The 27,830-nt window shown below is 45.3% G+C and overlaps 2 protein-coding genes across 3 annotated transcripts; one reads left to right on the forward strand and one right to left on the reverse strand.

Moving 5' to 3' along the window:
* Positions 1-770: 770 nt before the first annotated feature.
* Positions 771-5,892, reverse strand: VTI1B (vesicle transport through interaction with t-SNAREs 1B). The gene is made up of 6 exons (XM_032965132.2): positions 5,545-5,892; positions 4,720-4,778; positions 3,224-3,415; positions 2,389-2,562; positions 1,634-1,695; positions 771-1,491 (listed from the first exon to the last, which is right to left on the reverse strand). The coding sequence occupies exons 1-6, from the start codon at positions 5,642-5,644 to the stop codon at positions 1,398-1,400; spliced, it is 681 nt and encodes a 226-aa protein (XP_032821023.1). The 5' UTR covers positions 5,645-5,892; the 3' UTR covers positions 771-1,397.
* A 655-nt stretch (positions 5,893-6,547) lies between these two features.
* On the forward strand, positions 6,548-21,826 carry VIPAS39 (VPS33B interacting protein, apical-basolateral polarity regulator, spe-39 homolog). Of its 2 annotated transcripts, XM_032965130.2 has the most exons (20): positions 6,548-6,687; positions 8,026-8,112; positions 8,250-8,361; positions 8,985-9,185; positions 9,323-9,388; positions 9,579-9,640; positions 10,442-10,501; positions 11,011-11,103; positions 11,674-11,707; positions 12,478-12,580; positions 13,108-13,135; positions 13,254-13,327; positions 13,562-13,637; positions 14,650-14,784; positions 15,291-15,332; positions 15,599-15,688; positions 17,501-17,587; positions 18,738-18,827; positions 19,746-19,850; positions 20,541-21,826. In XM_032965130.2, the coding sequence occupies exons 1-20, from the start codon at positions 6,679-6,681 to the stop codon at positions 20,559-20,561; spliced, it is 1,575 nt and encodes a 524-aa protein (XP_032821021.1). In that variant the 5' UTR covers positions 6,548-6,678; the 3' UTR covers positions 20,562-21,826. The 2 variants fall into 2 exon arrangements, with proteins under 2 accessions (XP_032821021.1, XP_032821022.1); XM_032965131.2 differs by lacking the exon at positions 10,442-10,501.
* Positions 21,827-27,830: the final 6,004 nt, after the last annotated feature.

The following is a 27,830-nucleotide window of genomic DNA, read 5'->3' on the forward strand; positions in this document are numbered from 1 at the left end:
TTTGCATTTTTAAACTCTTAACAAGACAAAATAAAATGGCGATACAATTTAGAGAAATTAAATACTTTGTTCGCATTTAAGCGTGGCAATAAACCCCACACTTTACATCTTTAACGGACTTTAACAACCAAGGGGCCACGTTTATAATGGAGTTGTCAACAACTCCAGACTTGCAATATCCAGACTTGCAGTGTAGACCAACAGCTCCACCCACAGAGCATGCATCAGCACTGCACTACCAATGAGAGGAGCAGAGCCGACACGTGATTTTGTGACACTTATTTCGTGTCAGATTTCACTTATGAGCCTTCGAAAAGCAGAGCGTCAGGGCGGCTACCATGTGTAAAGGAGCACGAGAAATCGGCCACCCCACATCCCAGAGTTTGTTTTATTGTGGGACGCCCATGGAGGGCTTGGTGTGATTGTGCCCTCCAGGGCTCCCAGGCACCGCTCACGTCCAGCTTGGGCTATTAGGGCACCGTGATGTATGACTTGAGATGGCAACTGTTTGGTGAAGTCTTCATCCAGCAGTGGATTGTATTGGCTGATGTCCACATGGCCTCGCAACAATGGCAGGAACAGAGGAACAGTAGAGCACCATACGAAACGGCTGGATGAACATTTTGCTGTTTTAGATTCTTGAGGTATTTTCATGACAATTAAGACAACGCATTTGGGTCCTATTATACCGGTTCCACGGACCACTATACTTCCAGTTGGTATGACAGCTTCTCACGTGTATTCTCAAAAGATAACAGATAAGACAAAAATCGTCTTCATGTAATTTTTATTTGATCAAAAGTATACAACCTAAATTCAAGCAGCACAGTTTTATTTTATTGGGCATATTTGTTTCCACTTTCAACATTTACATCTTTCAAAATATTCTAAACATTTCTCCTCCAAGTGCATCCATGGCAAAACAGCAAATTGTATTTACAAGTTTTACATGACAAACATGTGATAATACAAATAACGAAGTTACTTGTGCTCTAAATCATACACATTTTAATTTGTGGTATGGTAATATACAGATCTTTGTTAATCCACTTACGATGCCATGTCAGTCATGAGGGTTGCTTGACCATACTTCACCACACTGGTCAGTGCAGGTGGTGAAGGGAGGTCCCAGGTCCGATTCAGATATCACTCACCACAGATGTTAGCCATGCCCCAGAATCAAACTCACACAGTTAAAAGTGCAGGGCGTTAACCACCTTGCCACTTGCTCCACCTCATGTGGCACATCTTATAAAGCAACATCACTTATTCATTGTGATGCAAAGTTAGAGCATACTGAATCTACACATGCCAATATCAAAGGATAGTGTGGTATTTACAATATATGTTTTAGCTTTATAAGTTTCACATTTTTTAAACACTGGAATATAACATGCTCATTTCTTGAAAAATTTCAAGTATACAGCAGCACCCAGAATGCCAAGTTCGAGGATGATGATGAAGCCAAGTAGGAGTTTATTGGTCACAAGCCTGAAAAACCACCAGCAGAAATAGATCGTTAATTCTCTTCCTACAATGCAAGTATGAATGTGTCACCACGATCATAAACTTCTCCATGATACAAAGCGCGTTTTAAATACCAGGAGAAATCGTGGCGAATTGTAGGACTTACTTGCGTGACATTGTAGTCAGTATTTTCCTGCTTTTTGATAGGTTTTGTCCTGTATTTGTAAGCTGAAAGAAAATAAAATTCAACATATAACAATGGCATAATTCAATTACTTAACTCAACTGAAAACACATCTCAAATAAAATAACAATATTCTCACGACGTTTCGGCCACAACACAAGCGGCCTTCAACATAAACAAAGGGCGCTTTGTTCCTCTCACAGCTTAAAGGCCGTGATCTGAACGTGGCTCTTTCACTCCAGCGCTGTCCTACCAGACAGTCTCGTCCCTTCACCTGATGAAGGCCGCTTGTGTTGTGGCCGAAACGTCGTGAGAATATTATTGTGTTATTTTATTTTATCAATTTATTATTTTATTCTCATTCTACGTGACTTTACCGAAAGAACCAAAGAAGATGAATCATTGCAGTCACGAAAGCTTTAAATCGAAAAATACATCTCAAATACAATGTGAATTTACGGAGCGTCTAATGTGATGTGGTCTTGTACTGGTAGGAACGAAGTTGTAAACTGAGCGTACCAGCCTGCAATAGATTAGTGTGTCCGTCCGTCCGTCCCCTTTAAATACTTTAACAAAGTGAAATCTCGTGCTGTTGGGTGTAAAATCAGCAATAGACAGTGCAGAGACTTGTCCTACCAGCCCACCCTGCAGGGACCTGTTTTTATGGGCGTTATGGGGTTCAATTTGTATTTGGGAAATCCTGTCTTGTGGTGACAGTGTCTCCACTGACTGCGTACCCGGTCACGCGTCCTGTCCAGCTGTTCGCGCTGTGTTCCCAACTCGTCGATGATCTCATTCCCAATCTGCTCCGTCTCAACAGCAACGCGATGCGAACGCTCAACGCTGGCCGAAGCGCGGCCCAGGCTTTCGGTGCCCTGTAGCAGTCGTGCGCGGTCCGAGGCCACCTGGGCCTACCTCGCATCAGGGAGACCCGCATGGGTGCACACACACACGCAAAGAGCAGGTGGAAAACATTCCTCAGTGTAAATAGCGGACTCCTCTGCATATTACCTGAAAACGCTGTCATAGCCAGCCCAAAAAAAATATACACCAGTAAGAAAAATCATGCACGTGAATGAATTTTGTAATGCTTTCAGTATGCTTTGATCCTTGGGCAAGTTTAATTTACAAGTAACAGGAGCAATCACAGCAGGCGCAGACCATGGTGAGATCAGGCGTAGAAAGCAGCTCTGCCAGGGACGGTGCTGGCAACCCTTTGGATCAAGGTGGCCAATATTCTGTAAGTCCCGAATAGGAACACAACTTTACGCTAGAAATTTTCATCTTCATAGATGTGCTATGAAGAAGAGTCATTGCGAGAAACGTCAGCGATTAAATACATCTCCTTTGAAGACCGCAGTGTTTGGAACAAATGTGCCGAGTTTTTTTTTATATTCGTAGGATTGTTACGAGTCATCGTATCCCACGGTTACACGCAGACGGACAAGAACTAATGCTTTAACACTTTCAAACTTAGATTAAAAACATGTGCAATGCTTTTCATTCCTCTTTGAAAACTCTTCTGAAAAAAAAAGGGTTAGATGTTCCTAGGTAATGGAGCTGGCGACTTACGCTTTCCTTGTTCTGAGCTGCAAACAAGCCTCCGCTCAGCAGGTCGGAGCGGGCGGAGAGAGCTGGGTCCGTGGCACGCCGGGTCTCTCGCGTGATGCGCTCCAGGTCCCGTCGGTAGTCACGCATGCGCGACACCATCTGCATGCGGAACGGCGCCGGGGCCCCCTTCAACTCCTCCTCCATCTCTTGCAGCTGTGGGCAGCGGGAGAAGCCACAGACGTCAACGTGCGATGCGCAAGACAGACTTACGGATGGTCATGTTGAAAAAAACAGTTCTCATTTCTTTGTACTGCACGATGTAGGGCAGTTGTCTCTCAACTTCAGTCTTCGCGACCCATGCACCGTGGTACAGTTTTTCATTGATGATGAACTGAGGTGTGTGCAGTGTGCGGTGGCTTTAGTTACATGAAAATGTAAAGATAGGTATCACAAAAAGGTAGACTGAGGGGTGTTGGTCGCAAGATCTGTAGTTGAAAGATATTGGCCAACACTCTGCATTACTTTAATTGAAGAGCCATTTGTTATAGTCTTCTCGGCAATATGCCTCTTCATTCATGACCAATTATCATTTATTGAAAGGTGTATAAAATATTTCACACAGTACATAGGCAACAATGCTTATTAGAGGTATAACACTATTCTTTCAAATGCCTCTGGGCTCACTGATGCTATCAGTAGCTGTAGCTGTGGCATTTCCTTGATGCTAAGGAGACATGTCGTGACTGCCTTTTGGAGTTCAAAAGGCCAGCTATTTGCAGCAGACAGTGCCCGCATTCCATGTGCAGATTTTCCAGGGGGCCTTATGATCAAATCAATGCAACCAGTCTCTTCAAATCTCAGTAAAGTTTGAGAATGAATAGTGCTTAGATGGGTGACCATCACGTTATAAAACTGGTGTTAAAGGCTATGGGGCTGCATTAAGGGTAGTGCAGTAAAGCCCATTGCTGTGATTTACTATGCTCCCACGTGTGATCCCCACCTTAACTAACTGCACTAACCAACGAAGCGAAGTATAGTAAAAACGACTCGGAAGGCATGGGAAGGCTCTCATCCAGCAGTGGATTAACAAAATGGCTGATAATGTACATTGCACAGAGCATAATGTTGGAGAAGACTACCTTTACTATCTTTATTTCACCACGTATAAGGCTCACTGACCTATATTTACAGAGACAGACGCATGTTGTCAGAAGCTACTTGGCCACAACTGATAGCTTAACAAAGTGGCTTATCATGTGGACATTTATAGCAACCAAATACTCTACATGCATGCTTCTAAATGTGGAGGGAAAAAAAACCGGAAGATCTGGATAAAAATCCACGCGACCACGGGGAGCTACGCAAACTCTAAATATACAGCAGCAGGCGTCAGGGTCGGGATCGAACCCACGACCATCCTGTATACCACGCGAGGTAGTTAACATCTCGACACCGTGGCACCCCAGTGATGTGACGCCGGAAGTTCGCAGAGACTGGAGTTGAGGTGAAAGAGGTACCAGCAGGTAAGCTTCTTCCGAACTCCTTTCAATTTCCCTGGTCACCCGCTTCTTCTCCTCTGCAGAGCAAATAACGAGACGTTAGTGAATTAATTCACTTGCTGCCATTCCGTTTCGGCGAATAGGCTGCTCTGGGCCAATAACGAACAATCACTCAAATGCCACCTGTGACCAACATCGCTGCAAGCACCGTGGTCACGGACTGTCCTGTGCAGCAAATTGTAACCCAATCTAAGAACTGCGCCGTTGTCGGTGACAAGACTAAACATTGGGCCAATGCAGCACGTTCATTCCTGGTCCAATTTAAACAAGTTGTTCGAATGAATGTTAACAAGAAGAGGCACAACCCATCTGTGACTATATTATGTACAATTGCTAAATAATATAGTAAAGGCAGAATTGATTTCCTGCCAAAAACAAGCATTGAGGCAGTGGTCATATCCTGTTTACAGCCCTAAGTCCGTGGTGGAAATTCCTAATTCTTATGGCGATGGCGAAATGGGGAACCTCATTGTATCGATCCCAGAAAGATGATGGGTCGAGTCAACCTCCAACCAGGATTTTAAGGAATTAAAAACGGTCCCAACTTGTTGACAGTGCAACGGGGAGTTTATTTTAATTACGTTTAACGTTGAACACCTCGCACGGAGTCTGTCACACACACACACCGCGAGTTTAATCTCAACGTATTCTTGCCCCCTTTGTGTTGTGGAAACAACAACATTCTAACTAAACGAAATAAACATTACGGGGAGGGGGTGGGGGAGCACAGGCTGAACTCCGAGCTAGTGGGCCGGTGCTCGCCCGCCCGCCCGCCCGTCTCACCCCCGTGGCATCGCGGCAGCGTGCTGTCCAGCTTCGCCTTGAGACTCTGGTAAATGCTCAGGTACTCCTCTTGAAGAGTCTCGAAGTTTTCGCAGGACATGGCTGGGCGGTGGCGGCGGCGGCGACGATGGAGGAGGAGGAGGCCCCGGGCCGTGTGGGAAGTTGTCGCTCACGAGCGGCGGTCTCTTTAACGCGGCGAAGCGGCGGGGAACCTCCGGGTCGCTGCCTCGTCGTCCGGTGAGTTTAACCGCGACTCGCCACACGGCGGCCACGCTGGGTAAGACAAGGGGGGTGGGGAGAGAAGAGAACTCCGTCCACTTCTACAGCGGACGTCTCCGCCCGGGCCTCCACCCCCCCCCCGCTCCTCAGAATCTTTCTCGGTTCCCTCACCCAAGATGGCCGCTGGCAATCCGGGCCACTGGCTCCGTGTCACGTGACAATCACGTGCGCGCATTCGAAAGGACAGCGACCCTACAAAATGTATTGACACTGGAGGAATCCGATGAGCTATAAAGCTCTTGCCCCCCCCCCCCCCTTACAGATGTCCGGATTTTTTTCACAGGTGTCCCGGTAATTTCACAGGTGCCCCAGTAGTTTCACAGGTGTCCCAGTAGACATTGCTGGAAACTCAACACATTCGTCAATGACGCCGCGGCTTCGCGAACAGTCGACGTTTTCGGCCAACGGCGTTTTTTTTCACGGCAAACAAATTTATCCTAGAACGCCACATTGCTCGAAACGTCGCCTTTTAAATATGTACTGCTGATCACTCACGTGACCGCGATCACACGGCCGATCGCTCACGTGATCCCGCAAGGGAGTTGCCGACTCGCTCCTCCCTTGCTGGCGATGCCCACCGCTTCGTTCCTCGACTGCGGCTTCGCCTGAGAGGCGGCCGCACTCGCCGCCTGTGGTGGGGCCGGTGGGGTGGTGGTGCTCGGGCCGGCGTCTGCGTCGATCGAGCGGCGACGGTGTTCTCCGTGGCGGTGCGCCAACCTGAAGGGCCCCGCACGACCGCTCCTCGCCTAGTTAGCCTGCCGGGGGCGGCGAGGGGAAGGCGGTAGTGGAGGCGCAGCCGAGCGGTCCCTCGACCACAGCGGCGGCGGCGGCGCGTTGCACTGTGACGTGAATGCGATGTCATTGGTAAGGCGATATCTGTTTGGAAATATTATACTGTTCGTGACAATGGTGACGGTACATATTGTCACTAATTTGTCAAGCTAAACTTCGCTGAATGTCAAGGCGCGGGAGGGCCATGCAGTCAGACGTTGGTCAATTCCACTTGTAATGGTGCAGTCGTTTGTCAATCAACTGCTGGATTAAGGGTTCCGTACGAGTCCTAGCGGTTGTGTAACCATACTTCATCATGCTGATGAAGGGGGAGGCCCAGGTCTGGTTCAGATATAATTCGTCACTGGTGATAGCCGTGGTCGGGAATCGAACTCTGGTAGTACATACGGGACAGCATAGGCGTGTTGTATTAGTATAGTACAATTGATGTTTCTGCACTGCCCTCTGCACCCTACAACGTAGCCCTGCTAAATATACTGTACGTTTATGACATTATTTGCAAGACTACATGAACGTACGTAAAATTTACGTGTAGTGTTTGTATATGCAGAGGGCCACTGTGCGGAAGTTAAACTGTTCTAATTTGGGTGTTAACAGCGTCTGACCGATTGCAAGTGAAGTGGAGAAACCACGGATACGACGCACAGATGGGTTGAATATCTTCTTGTTGTACTGTGACAGTGACCTCGTTGCTCAGCACTTTGGTGCGGCATGGCAGACGCAATCTTTGCGTCATCCACCAACCCCACCTCCAATTAGTTTGCTGTTGCCATGCATTCGCGTACCACATCCGATATGTCCATTTGTCTCGCGTTGAGCTGTTTTGTGCCCTGCATGGCGCACTCTGGGTTTTCATTCATCTGCTTGATCGCTTCCGGCGGGGAGAATGTCATCGCCCCTTCGTGGCGAAACTATTCAGTCCTCCTTCCAGTCGTCGACGAATGGAAAGCGTCCCAGAAAAGTTAACGGCCGAGGAGATGGAGCGATGAAATTGGTTTATGTGCTGCGGTGTTTACATTTGCAACATTGTGATAGATGGCAGGTGGATTGGCGATGGCCAATGATGATGGTAATGAAACGTTTGACAGCACTGATTCGTGAATCATTAATGGTGGAATTGTGTTTGTGTAAGTACTATGTGAGTGTAAGTACTAATGTTTTGTAAATACTAATATGTAAGTACGAATGTGTGAGTGTACGAATATTGTGTAAATACTGATGTGTGAGTGTAAGTACTAATGTGTGAGTTTACGAATGTTGTGTAAATACGAATGTGTGAGTGTACGAATGTTGTGTAAATACGAATGTGTGAGTGTACGAATGTTGTGTAAATACGAATGTGTGAGTGTACGAATGTTGTGTAAATACTAATGTGAAGTCTAAGTTCCTAATTTTGCGATTTGTTTGCAGTCGACCAAGCAGAGTTTGGAAGATGACAACGAATACTGGAATGGGTCCAAGTGTAAGGGTTTCGACTTTGACGATGACATGGGTCAGGTAAGCACACGTGGTGGTGGTGTTACAGCTAGCACAGTGTTAACCGCGTGTCGGTGAGCAATACGTTTCGTGTGTGTCCCCGCGGTGTGTGCGCCGCACTGAGCAATCGGCTTTTGACCACTGCTCACTGTGTGCAGCTCTCGGAGTCGAAGAAAACGGTGCGCAGTATGAAAAGCTTCAGCGCCTTGGACAACGACGATGAGGACGATTCTTTTGAAAGCATCAGCTGGAGTGAGGCCACCGTTAAAGGTTGGAGTTATTTTTTATTGCGATTGAAAATAATCCTAAACACGTGTACTACATTATAATTGATTTTAAAGAAGTTGCATCAATTATAAATTAAATGTCCTCTGGCACTAATATTTTTGGAGTGAGGTTGCTCGCTCTATTCTGCTGCCCGCATTGTCTAGAACACCCATTACATATTCATACATGCTGTGGACTCCCTGCCTCTATTTAAATATTAATGTCCAAGACCATTTTCCCTCTATTTGTCTCATTCTCCACATAAAATATACCCACTGATTCAGAATATTTGGGTGAGGCCACAACGTTATGATCTAACCAAATATCTGTCCCAGGATACTCCACCACCCGGCACAGCCAAACAAATAAAATTGTCACGCTGTTTCCACACTTTTTAACAACACGCCAAGTATTATTGTTTCGGCTAACCGGTAATTTGAAGAAAAATTCAGTTATGTACATCTATCTAAAACGTAAAATGTTGAGTTAAATATTCCCATTGTTTCCTTATTGTGTCTTTAGATGCAGTTGCATTTAGACATTACGTAAATTAAAATTGTAACGAATTATATTTTCAAACATCACTCAGCTGTTGTTACATTACCTCCTGGCTGCCTGACGTGTAGAGGCAAGACCAGTTCGGCCACCGTTAACCCTGGAGGGCTCTGCTGGGGCTCCAAGCGGCCGAGGATCCGGAGTCTTGGGGTCAGCACAGCGCTTCCTGGGTGGCATGAGGGACAGCCGCCCCTCCCGGCCGGCTTTGTCTTCCTCCATGCGCAGCTTGTCTTCCGGTCACTCGCTCACCTCGCTGGGCATGCCGGCTAAAGGTGCCTCGCAGCTCATGACCAACACCTGCTGGGGCTTGGCTCGTGTGTGTGACTGAAGCATAGTCAATCCAGAGTGAGCTGTATTCAAAAATGTATTTGTTCTCAAGTTAAATTTGTGACGTAACGTTATTTTGCAGTGCCAAGCTTTGGACAAGACACTTCTGCAGGAGGTCACTTTGGTAGCTCCCTGTCGATTTCTGAAGGTGAGTGTTTTATTTTGAGTATTTTATTCAATTTAACTTTCTACCACAGTAGTTGTACAGGATAATCATATTATTAGAAAAACATGTGTGGTGTATGTTCTCTCATTACGCATCAATACCATTAATTATCATTTGGGTTGCCTGTTGCCATTGTTTTAGCATTAGTGTCTTGTGTTTGTTGCGCACATAGTTGTGGAGAGTGCGTTGCCTCGACCCTCCAGCGATAATCAGCGACTCCGCCGTCTGCAGCAGGTACTGGCGCACCATGTCTAGTGCCAACACTTGGCTACAGGTACGGCAGCAGAGGGCAATGCAGAAAAAGTCATTATTTTTCTGTACTTCTGTGCTTCTCCCCCTTTAACCCACACGAACTAGCCTGATGAAGTATGATCTAAGAACCCCCATGAGCTGCATGACCTCGGGGAGGCCTTCATCCAGCAGTGGATTGACCAAAAAAATAGAGATGTCGATGTATACTAAAAACCTCGACACATGTGGAGCTTTATTGTCAAGTCTAATGTATTTGTTTAAAATGGTTAAGAGCTCAACAGACCCGAATAGTCAAATTTTCAAGAGTGATCTGGTTTTCAAAAGTGACCCAGTGGGTAGAGGCACAATGGATAGCACAGCTGGTGCCCACTCAGAAGGGAATCGTTGTCAAGAGTATCAGTCATCTGCGCCCCCCACCCCCCCCCCCAAGAGTAAATATTGCAAGCAAGATGTGTGTGTAAAGCTCACACATCTTGCTTGCAAATATCTCAGCCTACGCATTTTGGTTTAGCTTGCAGGTAGGTGCCACAAGCTGCTTAAGCCAAACGATATTAGATTGAAAAGCAGAATAATTTTTTCAAAGCCATTTGGTATTGGTTTGGCTTTGTTGGTTCCAAGTATAGTTGCAGGCTATCACATTTTGCATATCTCGCTAAAAGCCCAAAGCTTAATTATTCAAACTCCTTTGAAATACAGACCAGGCTCACATTGTGGTTATGTGTAGCTCTGCCACATACACTTTGAATTCACTTGTGCGTGGTATGCTTTTTCATGAATCTGCAGACTGGGAAAACTGAACATTTGTCGCCAGAGGAGACAATCTGGAAGATGTTGAAGGGCAATGTGGGTAACCTACATTTTATGTTATTATCTTAGTAATATAATGACACACTACTAACATGATTACACCTCACTAATGTTGAACAGTATCGCCTGGATAGTGCCTGAGTGGTCCACCACCATTCGTAACAGGTGTTATAACCTTCTGGGCTGTGTGATGGGCAGCAGAGGGCAGTGCAGAAAGATCCATTGGTGTACTGTACTTCTATGCTCCCATGTTTATGCATTTCACTTTCACAAATCTGCACTGATCAGTCAGCATGGTGAAGTATAGTCAAATAACCCTCATGACCTACACGACATGGCCTCCCCATGTCGTGGGTGAAAAAGTGCTGTATGTGTACTCATGTACACTGTTAAAAAATCTTAAATAATCCAGAGCAAAGAGATGGTCACAGTGCTTTATTATGGCATGCTCGCAATTTGTATACATATGACCATGACATAGACATGAACAGGACACTGCAATAAACATTTCTCCTGAAATGTAAAACGTTGTCCCTCTTGTGTAGCCCTACAGTCTGGAACAATACAGGTCACTGAAGGAAAAGCTGGAACTTCTGGACCGTGCAGTTCAGTTTCATGATGGCAATGTCATCACAGCTGTGAGTGTGATTTTTACACTGTCTTAACTAAAGTGAAAAGTTTGAATGTTTTATCTCAGTCCATCTGTCCGCGTGTCTGTAATGTGGATTCACGTTAATTATCTTGATCAAACGTAAATAAAAAATGATCGTATATTTATTGTTGCTTTTAGGGGCTTGCACGGTAGAAAACCATGAAGATTTATCAAAAGGTCACCTAAAACTTGGTGGAAAACATAAGCGCTAAAAGTATTTGCCTTTTCGGCCAACGCGATTTAATTACGCATGACATTTCCAGATGTCGTCAACACAAGTGCTGTTATCTCGTGGCGTCATACTTAGTGAGAATCGCCTCCCCCTCCCGACGACATGTGATATCACATGGCGCATGACATTATTATTGAGATTATTTCCAGAGACAGACATGTTGGAAAGAGTTACATAATCCATGCATATACATGGTTTTTTTTCTCTTTGTAAGGCCAAAACTTCGAAGGTGCAAAATCATTTGTATTGTTATGCAGTCAGACATGTTATATCACATAATAACTTTTGAAGAAGGATATCAATAACCAAGTTATTTTTGTGCAGATACTGATTTTTCTAAAGTCTACTCTGAGAAAAGGTAAATATGATACGGCCATTAAATGATTATCACAGCAAACACATGCACTTGATTTTGCAACGCATGACTACTTATTTACCTTTTTTTATTACCCTCGTTTTGTGAGCGTTTGGATGACTGCATTAGTTTACATTGAATTAAACGCCTATTCATAGTCTGCAAAAAACAGGAAAAATTGTTTATGATATCTCATAATATGGGACCTTTCTTGGCAGTATCAAAATATAACAATAGTTTTTCCAATTTCTGTCAATAAAGCAGGTGTTAAGATGTTAAAAACACCAAACTGAAACCTTTTTAAAGGAATCCTGTCTGCATCAACTGCACGTACTTGTAGTGAACATGCACACAAAAAACATACTCTGATAATATATGCATTGTCTTTGAAACGGATTGGTCCACACCAGAGACAGCTTTCTTTTAAACCTCGTCTCAAACGGTGTTAAACCAGAGAACGCCAAAAGGTGAACTGCACATTATTGCCAGAAAGGGTAAAACCTATTGTTATATGATATCTGTCCGATATAGATTCATATTACGTGTCCAGTTAATGTTATAAAATGTTTTATGAAAGCAACCTGCTCTTGTGGGTTGATTGACCTATATATGTGTTGTTATTCTGTTACGAACGATGTTGATTTTTTTACAAAGCATGTTACCACACGAAGCAAATGGCAGTTGATTATAAGACAACGGCTGCTTGGCCTTGCGGCTCATCCGAATGTCCAGCGAGCTCGCAGTGACGCGCGGGCTGTGCTTCTTTCCCACAGAGGTGCTGTTTGGCGAGCTCATAACTCGGACGGTGGCCGCTAATCACCTGGTGCACCTGCTCAAGCGGAGCAGGGACTGGAAGATGCTTGTGGAGCTGCTCACGTGAGGCCACACATCCCCTCCCCCATCCCCTTGCGCCCCGCTTCACCCTTGGGGTGGGTGCGCAAAGCATCACTTTACGTACCTAATCTAATGGCCACAGAAGCCGCTATATTCAATTGGTTTTAACTTTATAATCTGGAGAATAAGGTACGAAACTATGCATACCCATGTGTTATCCTATAGCTTATAAGATCCTCTGGCTAAGCAAAATGCACCCCAAATAAAATAAAAAATCAGAAAATTTGACATTCAGGGAATGCAGGAAATAATTGTGCAAAGTATAAAGTTATTGAATGCAGAGTTAACTGCCTGATGTCAATCAAGTTAGATAATCTGGTCGCACACATACAGGATTATAAAACACACCCCTAACTTTTGCTTTAGAATACAGGGAAAGGAAGTGTGTCTTCAACGGAGAATACGGCATGTGCATTATTTTGGGGGAGAAATTATGGTGATACAGAGGATTGTAATGTGAATATAGTGTTGATGAAAATCATGAATTATATTTGCATTTTTCATTCCAGGTCAATGGGAAAGGCAGACGAAGCTGCAGTAAGTGCGTCTTTTAAAAATATAGCATTTTTCAGTCCTTACAATATACAGCCAGTGTTTAAGTACCGTGAAGCATATCTGTACTGTTTATGCTGATGCGTGTTTCCTGTTGTTCAAGCTCATGGAATACAAGACTCATCAAACAATGCGGGACCCTGATAAAAGAGTTGCTTTCTTAAAGAGATGTTTCAGGTAATTCAAAATTCATCGGTTGTTTTGTTCTGTATATTATTCATATTTGTGTTTTTAATGTTATTGCTTTTACTTGGTTTCATGTCTTTATGGTGGTCATTCCCATACTATACATAATGTTAATTGAGTCTTAAAGTAAATGTGTTGCATGCCAATATGTTATGGCTGTTGTAAATGTCTCTTGCATCTATTTATTGTCTGGGGTTGGTTATGGACTTGGCCTGTGCGCGACAGCCTGCCGTTCAGCATGGAGGACTCGGGGCACATTCGTGATCAATACACCCTCCTGGAACGACAGATCATCATTGAGGTAGTGTCACCATAGTATACTGTAGCAAAATATTGACAAGGCTCGATTATGGCAACTCACTACTCTACGGGACATCTGGCAAAAACATTACCAAGCTCCAGCGTTACAACATTCTTTGGCAGATGTCATGACGGGTACTGCAAGATCCGACCGTGCCCGTTCAGTGCTCGCCAAGTTGCATTGGCTTCCGGTTACTGAACTGATACATTAGAAGCTCGCACTCATTACACACAAAGTGCTTGCCACAAATGAAGCACAATACCTTGCTGATCTCGTCAAAAGCATAATCCATCACGCAAACTCCAGTCATACTCGCAGCAGAGGCTTCTGGCTACCCATCAAACAAAGATGGTCACTACATTGCGTGCTTTCAGATGCACTTCTGTGGCCATCTAGAACGCTCTTCCAATATTAGGAAGTCACTGGAGCTATGCACTTTTAAATTTAGCTTGAAAACTCCTTTAATTAAACTGCTTTTTGTGTTTAGTTTGTTTTCCTTTCCCCGCACCTCTGATTAGCACGGTTGGCTACGTACGGTACGAAAGAAGTTCAACGTACATACATATATACCATGGGTCAAGATCAAGCAGAATATTGACAGCAGCGTAATGCAACTACATGTGCAATGTGTTATTAACGGTAATTCACATCCCTACCCATGCATGCTGTGTCAGTCATAGGAATTTGGTGATCATACTTCACCACACTTGTCAGTGCAGGTTGACAAAAGGGGGCCCAGTACCGGTTCAGATCTCACTAGCCCTGGTCGGGAATCGAACTTGCGTCGCTGGGTTCACAGTGCAGCGCACCACCATTATGCCACCATTGTACCCCATTGTACCCCATTGTGTTGACGTTGGAGTACATTTGTAAAGGTTTCCAAAGTTGTATATTTGGGCTATTTTTGTATGTCAGTATTATTTCACGTGTAAAAACGGATGAGGTATGTTTGCACATTCAAATGACCATAATCATCACAACATGACAAAACTGCGTTGCTGTGGCCTCGCAGGCCAACGACAAGAAGGTGGAGGCGGCAGGGACACTGGAGATCTTCAAGAAGTACCCACGCAAGGCGTCCATCCTGTTCATGCCTCTCGTGACCACCTTCTACTACTGCTGCTTCTACCACTACGCGGAGCAGGAGGCCAGTCACTGCCATCACTCCCAAGCCTTTATCGAGTCACCATCTCAAGTCAGCCTTGTCCAGCTTCCCCAAGTCTAATTTAGCCGCTCTTGGCATTGCTCGATGAAATTTTCCAGTCATCAACGCAGTGGCTTTTGCCTAGCCATCGAACAAAGACGATCACTCTATCCCGCACTTTCAGATGCGCTTTTGAGGCCATCTAGAACACTCTTCTGATGTTAGGAAGCCAATGGAGCTATACACTTTTAAATATTGATTGAAAATTAATTGCTTTAGAACTGCTTTTTGTGTTTGTTGTCCTTCCCCCGCACCTACAATTAGCACGGATTGCTACGTACGGTGCAAAATAAGTTCAACACACACATACAAATAGGCTTGGATTCTCCCTCTTGACACAAACATGTGTATTTAGTAGGACAAACTGTATTTAAGAAAAGTTTGTTATCTACTTGCTCGGGCGATTTTCATTGTGTTTTATGTGTTGTGTTTCTTCTTCTTTCTCGTAGGGGTCACTGAGTTGCCCTCTCAATTTGCGAAAGAATTTCAGCGTAAGTAATGATCTCTTTCAGTGTTTTCATCGTTACACTACTTCCTTGGTTCTTTCGGTAAAGTCACGTAGAATGAGAATAAAATAATAAAATAAAACAATAAAATTCTCACGACGTTTTATTCTACGTGACTTTACCGAAAGAATCAAAGAAGATGAATCCTTGCAGTCACGAAAGCTTTAAATCGTTTCACTACTTAAGCCGTGTATGTAAATGCTGCCAGTGCTACAAATCTAAATTACGTTCTCATCTGGCGTGTGACGCAGATCACGGACAAGCAGTTTTTGTGGACGGCGCTGGCAGCAAGGTCCAAGCTTAAGGAGTGGACAGATGTGGACAGTCTTCTGACCACCAAGGTACTCCCATCTCTTATCTCACCATTCCAATATCTTTATATTTGGGACAGTGGCAAGGCCTCGCGGTTGCATGTATCGTGGATTCAACTGAGTTGCAGACGTACTTCTTGGAGGCAACACATTTATTAACACCAACACATTAACACAAAGGGGTTAATGCCCCTTTACCAGATAACTTATGGTGGTGGACCACCAGGCTAACTACGCTAGTTACTGGGAATAGCTACAACGGACAGGACCCTGGCTTGGGTCCTCGTCCACGTGTTGGTGACTTCTTCTTGGACCTAGAACGTAGGTCATAGATCTTCAGATGACAACAGCAACGCCGAGAGCCCCGGTCCCTGTGGGGACCCGGTTTATATACCCCCGGGTCGTGGCTGGCCCCGCCCTTGGCCACGACCACCTTCGAGAAACCTCTTGTCGTTTCTCGACGCTTCCCATAGGATCTCACCCTGACACGTAACCACCCCCAAGCCCCCACCTGGGGCCCTTGTGTAGATCTTACTCGTCACGTGCCTTCCAGGGTCAACCAGAGTGCCATGGCCTGGGGTAACTTCATCCCATGGCTGACACTCTCACACTCCCTCCTGTAGGAGTCAGTACTGCACGCTACGTGTGGTGCCACTGAGCGCTATGACCCAGCGCTCACCGAGCCCCCTCTAGGGCTGGTACTACACCCACCTACGGGGTGTCCGCAATGACAATGCATTGCACGCCATGCCTCGCTAGAGCCGGCATTACTCGGTGACATTCACGATGTCGTTACGTACCTGATGTCCACGATGTGAGTACATCGCACGCCGTGCCCCTCTAAGGCCGGCACCACACAGTGACATCCGCGATGTCACTACACATGGATGAGATGAAACAGTCTGGTAGACTAAGTCCCAAACATGGGTGGGGGTAATCAATGACTGGAGTTTCCAGAAACAATACTACTGGTACTCTTTGGTTCTTTCGGTAAAGTCACGTAGGTATAAAATAAAATTAAATCACGACATTTTGGGCGCAACACAAGCGTCCGTCATCAGGTGGGACAACCACAGCAAGAAACAATTGCTGAAGTGGGCAAAAAGGCTGCTGTAACAAGAGGCTATATAGGTAAGAGAGGGGGGGAGGAGCCAGGGAGGAGAGATAGAGAGGGGGGTGTGGGGTAGGGAGGATTAGGAAAAGGGCGAGCACGGCAAAATGCTGGGGGGGGGGGGAAGTGAGCAGGGCTGGGAGTGGGGAGCTGAAGCAACAGGAGATGCGGATATGAAGGCAACACCATAAAGCAGTTAAGGTTTTACCTGGTTAATTACATCCTTCCAATGATTGCTCAATTTGTATCCATCTTCTGGGTTGAAGTTATGTCTATGTTCATATATCTGGATGGCTTTATGAACAAACCTTTGATAGTAGCCCTAAGGTTTGCGGAGTAACTTGGTCTCGGAAAAAAAACAATGTCATGAGAGCCCACAGCGTTATTTTTTATTTTATACCTACGTGACTTTACCGAAAGCAACAAACAGTATGGATCGCTGCAGTCACGAAAACTTCAAATCTAGAATACTACTGGTAACAATAGAAGAGTGAAAAGGAAACGACTGACTACCGGGTAACTGAGTGACTGGAGTGAACCAATGAGTGTTGGATCATCAATAAACTTTACTTCTTTATGTTGAATTCTGTCAAGTATGGTGAGGTAGGACCTGGGTGCAGCAGCAAGATTCTGACCATGGCTAAATGTGAGCTTTGTAAAGCAGTGGTAATGACACGATGTCTGCATCATACTGTTGTGAAGACTAAGTCTGCTGGATTACTCTTTCACAGCGATGGTTTGGAACACTCAAGAAGACGGCCCCAATAGGGTTTCACAGGGTGGTGGACATTGTCAGCAAAAACAACGCACCGCCAAACGTGAGTTGACGTTCTCCACGCGCGTTATCGTTAGTCCCCACCTTTTGAGTTGAACAAATGTGGACAAAGATCTTGCAAAACAGTGGTTGTACTTAAAAGTGATGTATCCTTAAAAAATATTGTTTGGGACATATCACATAAGCAGATATTTAAAAAGTTAAACATCAAAACTGTGTTGTTTGGGACATATCACATAAGCAGATATTTAAAAAGTTAAACATCAAAACTGTGTTGAGGAGACCCATCTGGAAGGCATAGCATCTTTATGCATTTCAATTGTTCGTATAAGCATGTCATTACGTGTTTGCTACGTTTCCACGGGCTAGAGAAGGGATGGAGTGGTGTGGTGCAAGAGGATGTAGAGCTGAGTGGACTTGCCAAAGACTGGTATCAGCGGTGTCAACATCAGCCTATGGAGGAGGCTCGTGAAGGACACTACTGGGCAGATGGAGGCAATCACCCTCCAGTAACAACAGGGGGCAGAGGAGCGATGCTCACAACAACGAGCGGAGTGCCGGGTGGCTAAGACACAGCAAATTAGCACAATAGGGGGCACAAGTGGTGCATCAGCGAGTCATCTCAGTCAATCCAGAGCACCTCGGTCTGTCCCGTGAACTGTCAGCAGGCGTTCGACACTTTACGTGGCCTCGCACAAGTGCCGTGGTGATATCAATACCATTTATTGGTGAATGGCGGTTGTTGTTTTTGCTGCTATGTATCCCAATCGACTCCCGGGTACACTGTTGCAAACGAGATTTTCCATCTCAAGGGATTTTCCAGGTCAAGCATTTAAAAAAATAACTACTAATTATAATCTACGTAACTGCCAACTCACGATATTGAAATGCTTAAATAACATCTTTAATTATTACATACACATTGCAAACTGAAGCAATGTCATTATTGTGAATGTGTTTTCAGTGGTTATAGCTTAATGCTTGTTGATGTACACATTGCTCACAAATACTCATGGCGATTGTGGCATAGATTCTGTATGAATACATCATGTTAACTGTGCTTGTATCTTAAGATCCGCACCTCCGGTTATCACGGTTGGCTACGTACGGTGCGAAAGAAGTTCAACATACATACAAGTTCTGTATGAATGCAGCAAGGATGTATCATGAATGATAACTGTGTTGGGTCTCAGGTTCTGCATGAATACATTATGCTGGTGGCGGATGAAGAGCTGAAGCTGAATCTTGCCATCAAGCACAAGTGTCATGCCATCGTTGTGGATGTAAGACATCGTTTATCATTGCGTTCATTTATAATGCGCAATTTACAACACGGGTTGTTCCAAGGCACAATCTCCAACAACGCATTAACATACTTGTGTGTTGTGAGCCCCTGACGTGCTTAAGGCTTTTTTTAAAATGCATTGAAAGTTAAATTGCAGAAAGCGTATTCATTTTTCATATTAACAGAACGTAATAATACCATGGGTATCAAAAATAATACATCGAAGTTACGTGCGCACAGTAATACCTTTATATTTAAAAAAAGTAATAAATGTTTGCGGGATTTGTCCATAATTATACAAAAATAGAGGTAGTGGTGGATTGGGGGAGGCTTTAATCCGGCAGTAGATTAACCATGGGTCATGCAGATTAATACACATTTTGCCTCTATACCCAGCACAACATCACTCATTTTCCAAAGACTGCATTGGCAGCAGTGTAGAAGGGTAATAGCTAGTCAATAAGCAGTGTTTGACGATGGTGGTGGTTAAATTTTGATTTAAAGCTTTCGTGACTGCAGTAATTCATATTCTTAGTTTTTTCGGTAAAGTCACGTTGAAGAGAAACAACAAAATAACAAAATATATAAAACAATAAAAAATTCTCACGACGTTTCGACCAACGTGACTTTACCGAAAAAACTAAGATGGTGGTGGTTGTGAAGATTTTTTTCCATCTTGTATCTCAACCCCCAATTCATCTGCATGCATCGTGGGGTACCTGGAGTACACACAGATGGTGGCGCCGTGGGTGTTTGGAACACGCCGTGTTTTGCTGAAATTGTGTTATTTCCATTTAATCCTTTTAATTGATGCACGGTCACGCCATTGTGAACGTTGTGCGCCGGTGAGAGAGGGGCTTGACGGAGCGGTGCGGGTGATGTCGTCGTTCTGCTGCTCTCTTGCCGGGCACCGTAGATGCTGTGCCAAATGAGGGATCGTCAGCAACTGCTTCAGTACAAGAAGGAAGTGGAGCCTGGCTCCCAGGTGGAACAAAGGATTGTTGAAGTCCTGCATAACCCAGTGAGATGTTTATTTTTCGCTTTGCCATATTTACTATTTTGTGTAAATGGCGCCGTCATAGCCAGGTGTCATTCATGAGGCATGACATTAAATAACGTGAGTCGTGGCTGCTGATCGAAGTGGTTTATGGGCTCGTAGCACAGCGCGCAAACCCCAATGGCGCCACTCCCACCTCAATCATCATCATCATAACCATGGCAATCGTAATGTAATACATGGCAAAGTGCTGTTAACTATCTGTAATAAGTATGAGGTATAGCAGTCCACGGAGCGATAGAGCGATTAAATCAGTTGGTGTGCAGGTGCTACGCGGCGTGTTACATCAAAGGATTGCGAGGGGCGGTAGTGGCTTGGGGAGCATTTCATCCAGCAGTGGATTGACCATGAATAATGATAATCTGTTTAATTATATTATGTACAATGGGACTGGTTATGTACTTTATATTACAGCTTGGGTTTGGAGTGTATCACATTGAGCAAGACTTGGAATTCTGGTTTTAAATCTAGATTGAAAACTATTTCTTTAGAATTGCCTTTTGCTTTTATTGTGTTGTCCTTTCCCCACACCTCCGATTAGCACGGTTGGCTACATGCAGTGTGAAAGAAGTTCTACATACATACATGTGCCAGAAATGTAAACATTGCTCATCAGGTGTAATACATTACATTGTTTTTTTTTTCTCTTTTCAGCAAATAAAATGGAAGAATTAAACATGGCAAGTGTGCACCTCTTAAGTTACCCTTTTGTAAAAACAACTCGCGACTGAAGATGACGTTTCTTTATGGTATGTTATTTTACTTTGATTGCGCAATCCCTCGGTATACGTTTGTTAACTGGAGATTGATGTGTATATTTTGCTATAACAGTAAGAGCCTGGATATGCAGGGAAGCCAAGAACATTGTGCACAACATTATAAACATGTACACTCATGGCTGAATGCTGAATATCTATGAAGGGTTTTTTTTTAATATGTGTTATACTATGTCCTGATCATAATAATCAAACATTTTTTAAAGGCTGGCATGTTCAAATGTTGGTCGTCTTAAGAAACAACTATGATTTCGAAACGCCTTTTTTATGCAACAATATTGTGTTCAAGCACATGGAGCGTTCGCACGATTGGAATCTGTGTTTGAAATTGCTTCATGTGAGAGTCACATTTATCTTTTTACGAACTGGAAAAACTATCTAAAACTCAACAGTGAAGCAAACTGATTTCGAAGGGACGCACCTTTAGAGCAACGAGAGTATGAATACCCGTGCGAGTTATTTAAGAGGGACCTGGATTAAAGTGAGGACATAAGTTGGACATGAGCAGGTTGAAAGGCAGCATACCAATGTGGCTTGAGAAGAAAGTTGTCAATCAGCGCAAATTTCCTGCTATGACTTGTATCAGAATCGTGGACGTTGGCAAAGAACATGGAGCAAAAATCTGAAGAGTGCAAAGCAGCATCAGGGGGCACATGCTTGTAATTACATTTACAGACAGAACATATGCCCAGTTGGAGACATGGTTTTGACTTGAGCAGGGGACACGTTGCCAGAGGTGATGATGGCAGGTGACCACGGATGATCGCGGAGTAGCTGCCAAAGGAGGGGAAACTTACTCGAGAGGAGATCCACAAAGGAGACAGAGCAATGAGATCGGATCGGACGCAGTGTTCTCAATGATTGTGGTGGTCGTGCGGAATGGTGACGGCTTGGAGGGGGGGGGGGGGTCTTCACGGCCATTGATTCGTATTATTTGACACTTAAATGCTGTATACAAAAAAACACAGTTGATTCGGGTATTGTGCCACATTGGCTTATTGTAATAAATATCAAACTGGAAATTGCATTCCAAAAAAATGATACAGTGAAATTGTGTTGTATTGGAAATATTGTTATTTGCAAGTGCTTACACTTAATATACTTGGAAGATTGTTTTGTGGCATTTATTACGACCTTGCAATTAAACGCTTTTCCAATACCTAACTGAATCCACGTGTTATATTTCTGTGTTACATCAGTGCTCGCGAGCAGTTGGCAAACACCGCCACATATTTTATGCTGTATTCTCCACATTAAAATAATGCTTTTTTCCACTATTTCAAAAAAATATATGGAGATGTGTCTTACTTTCCAGAGGATCATAGCATCTCCTTGGACAAGCCGACAGTCTTTTATTGTGTTTTGTTTCAACTGCTGTCGGGAGATTACACCTCCCGCCATCACAGCCGTCTACGCGGAAATTGTCAATTGTGATCACGCGAAATGTTATAAACCAAACCTTCGTAAAGCAAGGCATACCTGTAATGTCAATTATTTACCCAGGAGAGCCTCGCTGAGACTCGATTATTTGCTTCAGGAGGGTCCTGCTACGTTGGGATGTTTGGCGAATTCCACAAGCAAGTGGAGGAATGTGGAGTCTGTATCCTTTATTTTACAGTAAAACCTCAAATAGCCAAACCAGCTATCCAGGGTTTTACCGTAGATACAATTAACCCATTTAGATCTGTGAAGCTGACCTGCACAACTTATCTTTTGACTCCAACTAAAAAAAACATCACCATGGGTCATAGTGACATCATGAGCACATGCAAAATGGCGACTGGAAAGGGGAGGTCTTCATCCAACAGTGGACGGACCATGACCCATAATGATGGTTTCGTTGATATTTGAGACGGAGTGATGGACGGCTCGTGTGAAGGAGCTGGATGGGTTTTTTTTTGCATCCTGTGATGCAGGATGCAGCCGGCGCGTGTGCTCCAACACAACCACAAACAACACAAGAACAACACACCAACAACCACACATAAACGCAACACATCAACACCAATACAACAAGGAGTAGCCCAGCAGCCCAGCGGCTGCCGCAGGAGCCGTACCCATGATATCGCGCCCGCTGTGGGCGCTGCTCCTTGCAAGCGCTGCTGTATCTCCAATGCCCGGCACATGCTGCCGTGGGTACAGGAGAATGGTTAGCGCACTGGATCGGTTCGATATCTTGGCGTGGGGTTTGACAAAACAATGGGGATGCAAGTTACAATTGGTGTGTGGGGCCGTCCATAAATGATGTCACGCGATTTTGGACGATTTTTGACCCCCCCCTCGTCACACGATTTTTGACCCCCCCCAAAACCATATTTCCATTTTGAAAATAAAACATGCTTCGAATCGCTTTAAACTATTGTCATTGATGACCGTTTGCGTTATGGTCGAAACGTCGTGAGAATTTTTAATTGTTTTATATATTTTATTATTTTATTGTTTCCCTTCAACGTGACTTTACCGAAAGAGCTGAAAATATGAATTACTGCAGTCACGAAAGCTTTAAATAAAAATGTATTGTCATTGTAGTGTGTATTTAATGTGGCGCTGCACTCTGATGTTGTAGGAGTGTTATAACAATTAGTGTTGTTATAACAATTCTATATTTATTTAAATTTGCGCATTTTGATGTGACGTCACATTTTTCAAAGCCCCCCTCCCCCTCGTCACACATCGTCACAAATGTCTGACCCCCCCCCCCCCCAGGTGCGTGACGTTATTTATGGACGGCCTCTGTGCACTTTTATGCTGCATTTTTTTGTTAAATGAAAAGTCGCTCCGTGAAATGTTCTCGTGTAAATAATTGTAACTGAAATGCAAAGCAGTGGGGGCACCGGTGCAGCTGCGGGTGACACTCGTTCGTTTGTTCTCAACATGAGTCATTCACAAAACCTATCGCTGCCAAACACGTTTGTTAAATGGGAGTGGTGGCGGTTGGGTCAGATTGCGCTGGCAGATAAAAAAAAAGTCTAGTTTGTAAAACTCTTTGGTTCTTTCGGTAAAGTCACGTAGAAAATGATATGTCGTAATAATAGAATACGACGTTTCGGTTGCAACACAAGCAACCATCATCAGGTAAGAATTAATGATAAAACATAGACGCGGGAACAGCACAGGCAGACGTGCAGAAAGAGACGCACACGTTGTCACCACTGCCACCGCATGCTCCTTCGCAGGGTCACGTGCTAGAACGCTGCTCCCAGTCGACACGGTACAAGACTCGCACCGGATTTTTCATAGTCGTTGATGCTTTTTAAAAATTATTCCTTTTTTTGCGATCGTCGGCGGTCACTTGGGTGACAGAATGGCTTCGGCAGTCCGGTTACTTTTAAACAATCGACACGTTTGCCAGAACTACTCCGGAACCCGTGTCCTGCTCACATGCCTACCACCAGCCAGCAGAGCCCCACGTCACTGGTTTAGCCCCCTGCAGTGTCGCCCACTTAACGAATTTATCGCCAGATCTGTCGGCTTTTGCGTGTTTCTTGCGAGGAAGAAGGCAAAAAGAAGCATGATAGCGACCAGCGACAATTCTCGGGGACCTTTTTAATGCGGACAGCGGCGATAAAGTGACATCGAAGACGCCAACATGATGGCTATTCATTGCGAGGGTCACCGCCGAGCGCTGCTGTGCAGGGAGCTCCGATTTTGAGATTTAAATGGAAGCCCTCCTGCGTTCGAAGGCGATGTGACGACACGCACCGAGGGCTCGTCCCCACCTCGTAACTACGCTCCCCCCCCCTCCCTTATCGCATTATAAACCACATGCTCACACTCAGCTACTCCGCGTTTCATCAGTGCCCATCCAACGCACTGCCTTCAATCCTACCCGATTCCAGCACCACCTCACCACCGTCCAGCACTCTTATGGGCTCACTGCACTTGTTACAAAGTCGTCACGGATGCCACTTCAACGCCTGCACTCGCCTTCGTCTAAAGTACTTCGAATCGTGACGTCTAGCAATTTATAGAGATTTACTCTCTGGATTACTCCGTAAGTATTCTGGAGACTTTATTTCGACGACCTTCGAACGTCAAAATAGCGACAATCTAGCGACATTTTGAGCTTTATCCGGTGACTTCTTGCTTGGAGTTGGCAAGCCTGCAGCCCCGGCTCGTAGTGGGAGAGAGGGGCGACTACATGCGGCGAGTGAGGCCCGGTGTGTGACGCCTGCAGAGTGGCCAGGATGAGCGGTGTGTGGGGGGGGGTGTTCCCTCCTTGCGGCGACTCGCTGACGCTGTCTCGAAGGTGTGGACGTGGCTGTGCGTGCGACGAGGAGTAGCCGGCCCACAACAGTGGTGCCCAGCCAGCCCACCGCGACGCGGGAGGCACCAGGTTGTATTTCCACTGCAGAAGCCGAGCCGTGCCCGCTGACGTCACATGCAATGAATGAGTCACTAGCTCTGCCCCTGGCCCTGCTTGGCCCTGAGACAGATTCAGATGTCTTGTGAGACTAGCTTAGCGCCGTCCAAATCTGGCTCGGCCCTACATCTATGGGCTATCAACTGCTTTGATGACACCCCATGATTATGAAAGCTTGTACCAAACAGCGATGTGGCTCAGCAGTAGAGCGAGCAGCTCGCAATTGGAAGGTTGTGAGTTAAAATTGTGTTTGTGGAGAGAAGCCAACAGCAGTCGTCCTATGGATAAACTCGCCATCACGATAGGAACGTAGAGTTCCCACTCTGTAAGCAGCTGTAAGCAGAAAACGAGGACCACACTCAATGCTTGATTTAAGCAGGAAATGACTGTTTTTATTTGTTTTTTGCGCCGCGATAAACGAGCAAATGGTGTTTGCGTAGACGGTTTCCCGTTGTATAATAGCTGTTTACCGAACAGACGAGACGGCGGAGCGCGTGTGCTGTAAGACGCAGGAACCCGCGTTTAGGCCGCTCGCTCTACCGTCGAGCCGCCGTGCCAGACGCCCCTTTGGTGACTGACGGCTGCACGCCAGTGGCACGCGCAGTGGGGAACAACAACAAAAAACCCTCCGCGTGACAATTTCTTTGGTCAGTTTAACACGTAGTTGGCTTTCGCGAGCAATATCATTCATAATAGAGGTTTTTTTTTGGGGGGGGGGGGGGTGGTTAAATCGCATAAATATATAAATGTGTCGTTAAAACCCGCCACCACCCGACACAGCCAACTAGTAAGGGTTGTAACGTAAACAGAACGTGGCCGATTCATCACTAGCACAGCACACCGGTGTGTTGGAGAGCCGAGCCACAACATTTACAATCTGAGTACGACGTTTCGCCAGTAATAGCTTCATCAGGCGACAACCATATTTGTGGAGAACTCCACCTGTTTCGTTTCAATATATATATCATCTCCGCCTCTATATGATGAAGCTAGTTGCAATTACTGGTGAAACGTCGTACTCAGATTGTAAATGTCGTGGCTTGGCTCTCCAACACACCGGTGTGCTGTGCTAGTGATGAATTGGCCACGTTCTGTTTACGTGACAACCCGTACTAGTTGGCTGTGTCGGGTGGTGGCGGGTTTTAACGACACATTTATATATTTACGCGCTCTAACCCAAAAAACTACAAATCAAACCTCTGTTATGAATTTCTTTGGTGTATTATTTTTTGGGCCATACGCATTCCCACTCGACGAATACGTTTACATCGCGAGACGAATCAGACTTCTATTTCAGAACTTCTGCAGTCAGCAGTGCACCACCTTGTGTTGGAGAAAAACCCCAGGAGACGAGTCACCTCGAGCGCACTTCCGATAGGCCTGTCCTGCATACGAAGGGTATAGAGTTGTTATACGCCTTTGTCGCACGTCAAATCAATGTTTAATTCTCATAGCCGGAATATGCCAAAGTGAAAATCCAAAATGAATGTTGTTTTTGTTTGCGCAGCCTTTGGGGACATAGCTGAGACCATTAACTTTCTACTCTTGAGAGCCGCGATTCATCATCGGTGGCTTTCCGAGATTCAAATCCAGGATCTCAGCGCAACCAGCTCATTGCTTTGACGTCGTAGTTTTAGCCCTCTGAGCCACCAAGAGCTCGTATCTAATCATTGTGACAGTAATGCCAGATTTTCAACCAGTGGTAAATGGAACATCTCCAGCCCTGGTGGCTTTGCCTCCCCACCACCGTATCACCCCCCCCCCCCCTCTCCGACCACTCTCCACCTTCTCCACAATTTAGGGGGTCACCAAACTCTACGAGGTGGAAGTTGGCTTTGGTGGAGGGGGTCGCAGTGGGCAAAAGTTTGCGACGTGTGCTCGCTCGGCGCGTGCGGCCGCTGTCCCGCGCAGCCCCCGGGGGTTCTCCGACCGACGCTGCCGTCGCCCGAGGGAGCCGCTCGATGCTGCGCTCCACCGCGGAACGATTGCCGTGACGCCCCCCCCCCCGCCACCCCCACTGTGAGCAGCCGCACAGCGATGAACCGCTCGCGTTTCTCCAGCCGGACATTCTTGTGATGACGCTCCCGTACGCAAGGTGGCTGTAGCGAACGCGCAAAACGTAACGGTGCAGTCCACTGCAACGTTCCGCTGGCGGAAGCGCCGCCTCCACGTCGGCCAAACGTATTTTGGATCTTTTTTTTACCATCTCATTTGACTGGCTAGAATACAGGATTTTAAGGAATAGATGCGTCAAAAAAAATACGGCATGCAAAAATGCCTACTTTTCCTCCACTCTCCTGGGATCACATGGAAATGCCAGGATTTTCTGGAAAACAATCAAATGTATCGAAAAAGGCATCCAAAACAGACAATCTGCCCGTTGAGCTTACCCGAAATGGGGAATAGTTTTTCAGATCCCCCCAAAAAATAGTTGACAATTTTAACCTTCATTTTTCTGAAGCTGGTAATCTTTTTGATAATGTATTGGGAGTCACTCCTGCTCATGCAAATTCCTACACCCCTGTCCAAACATTAAATGAATTGTTTCCAGCCAATCCACGAAAGTAATGTTCTGAAACAACTGTCCTACCTCAAAGGGTCCTCCTTTACCGGAGAAGATAGTATTTCCGTCTTTGCTCTACTGTTGGTCACCTAATATACAAACCTATAGCCCATATTTTCAACCTGTCCATCAAAGAAGCATCAGTTCCTCTAGAATGGAAACATTCCTATGTCTGTCCACTTCACAAAGGGGGCCCTAAAGATGATCCAAATAACTACTGACCTATCTCAATTTTGGCCTCG

This window comes from Petromyzon marinus, chromosome 33 (assembly GCF_048934315.1).
Source record: "Petromyzon marinus isolate PM22_M1 ecotype Great Lakes invasive population chromosome 33, UKy_Petmar_22M1.pri1.0, whole genome shotgun sequence".
NCBI lineage: Eukaryota > Metazoa > Chordata > Hyperoartia > Petromyzontiformes > Petromyzontidae > Petromyzon > Petromyzon marinus.

Bases quoted from the DNA above. Each gene is read 5' to 3' on its own strand.
- VTI1B (XM_032965132.2), bottom strand. From the start codon at position 5,644: ATGTCCTGCGAAAACTTCGAGACTCTTCAAGAGGAGTACCTGAGCATT. The intron at 4,779-5,544 runs GTGAGACGGGCG...TTTGCTCTGCAG, and splicing joins GCTGCCGCGATGCCACGGGG to AGGAGAAGAAGCGGGTGACC. The intron at 3,416-4,719 runs GTACCTCTTTCA...CGCTGCCCACAG, and splicing joins CGGAAGAAGCTTACCTGCTG to CTGCAAGAGATGGAGGAGGA.
- VIPAS39 (XM_032965130.2), top strand. The intron at 12,581-13,107 runs GTGAGGCCACAC...TTTTCATTCCAG, and splicing joins ATGCTTGTGGAGCTGCTCAC to GTCAATGGGAAAGGCAGACG. The intron at 15,333-15,598 runs GTAAGTAATGAT...CGTGTGACGCAG, and splicing joins ATTTGCGAAAGAATTTCAGC to ATCACGGACAAGCAGTTTTT.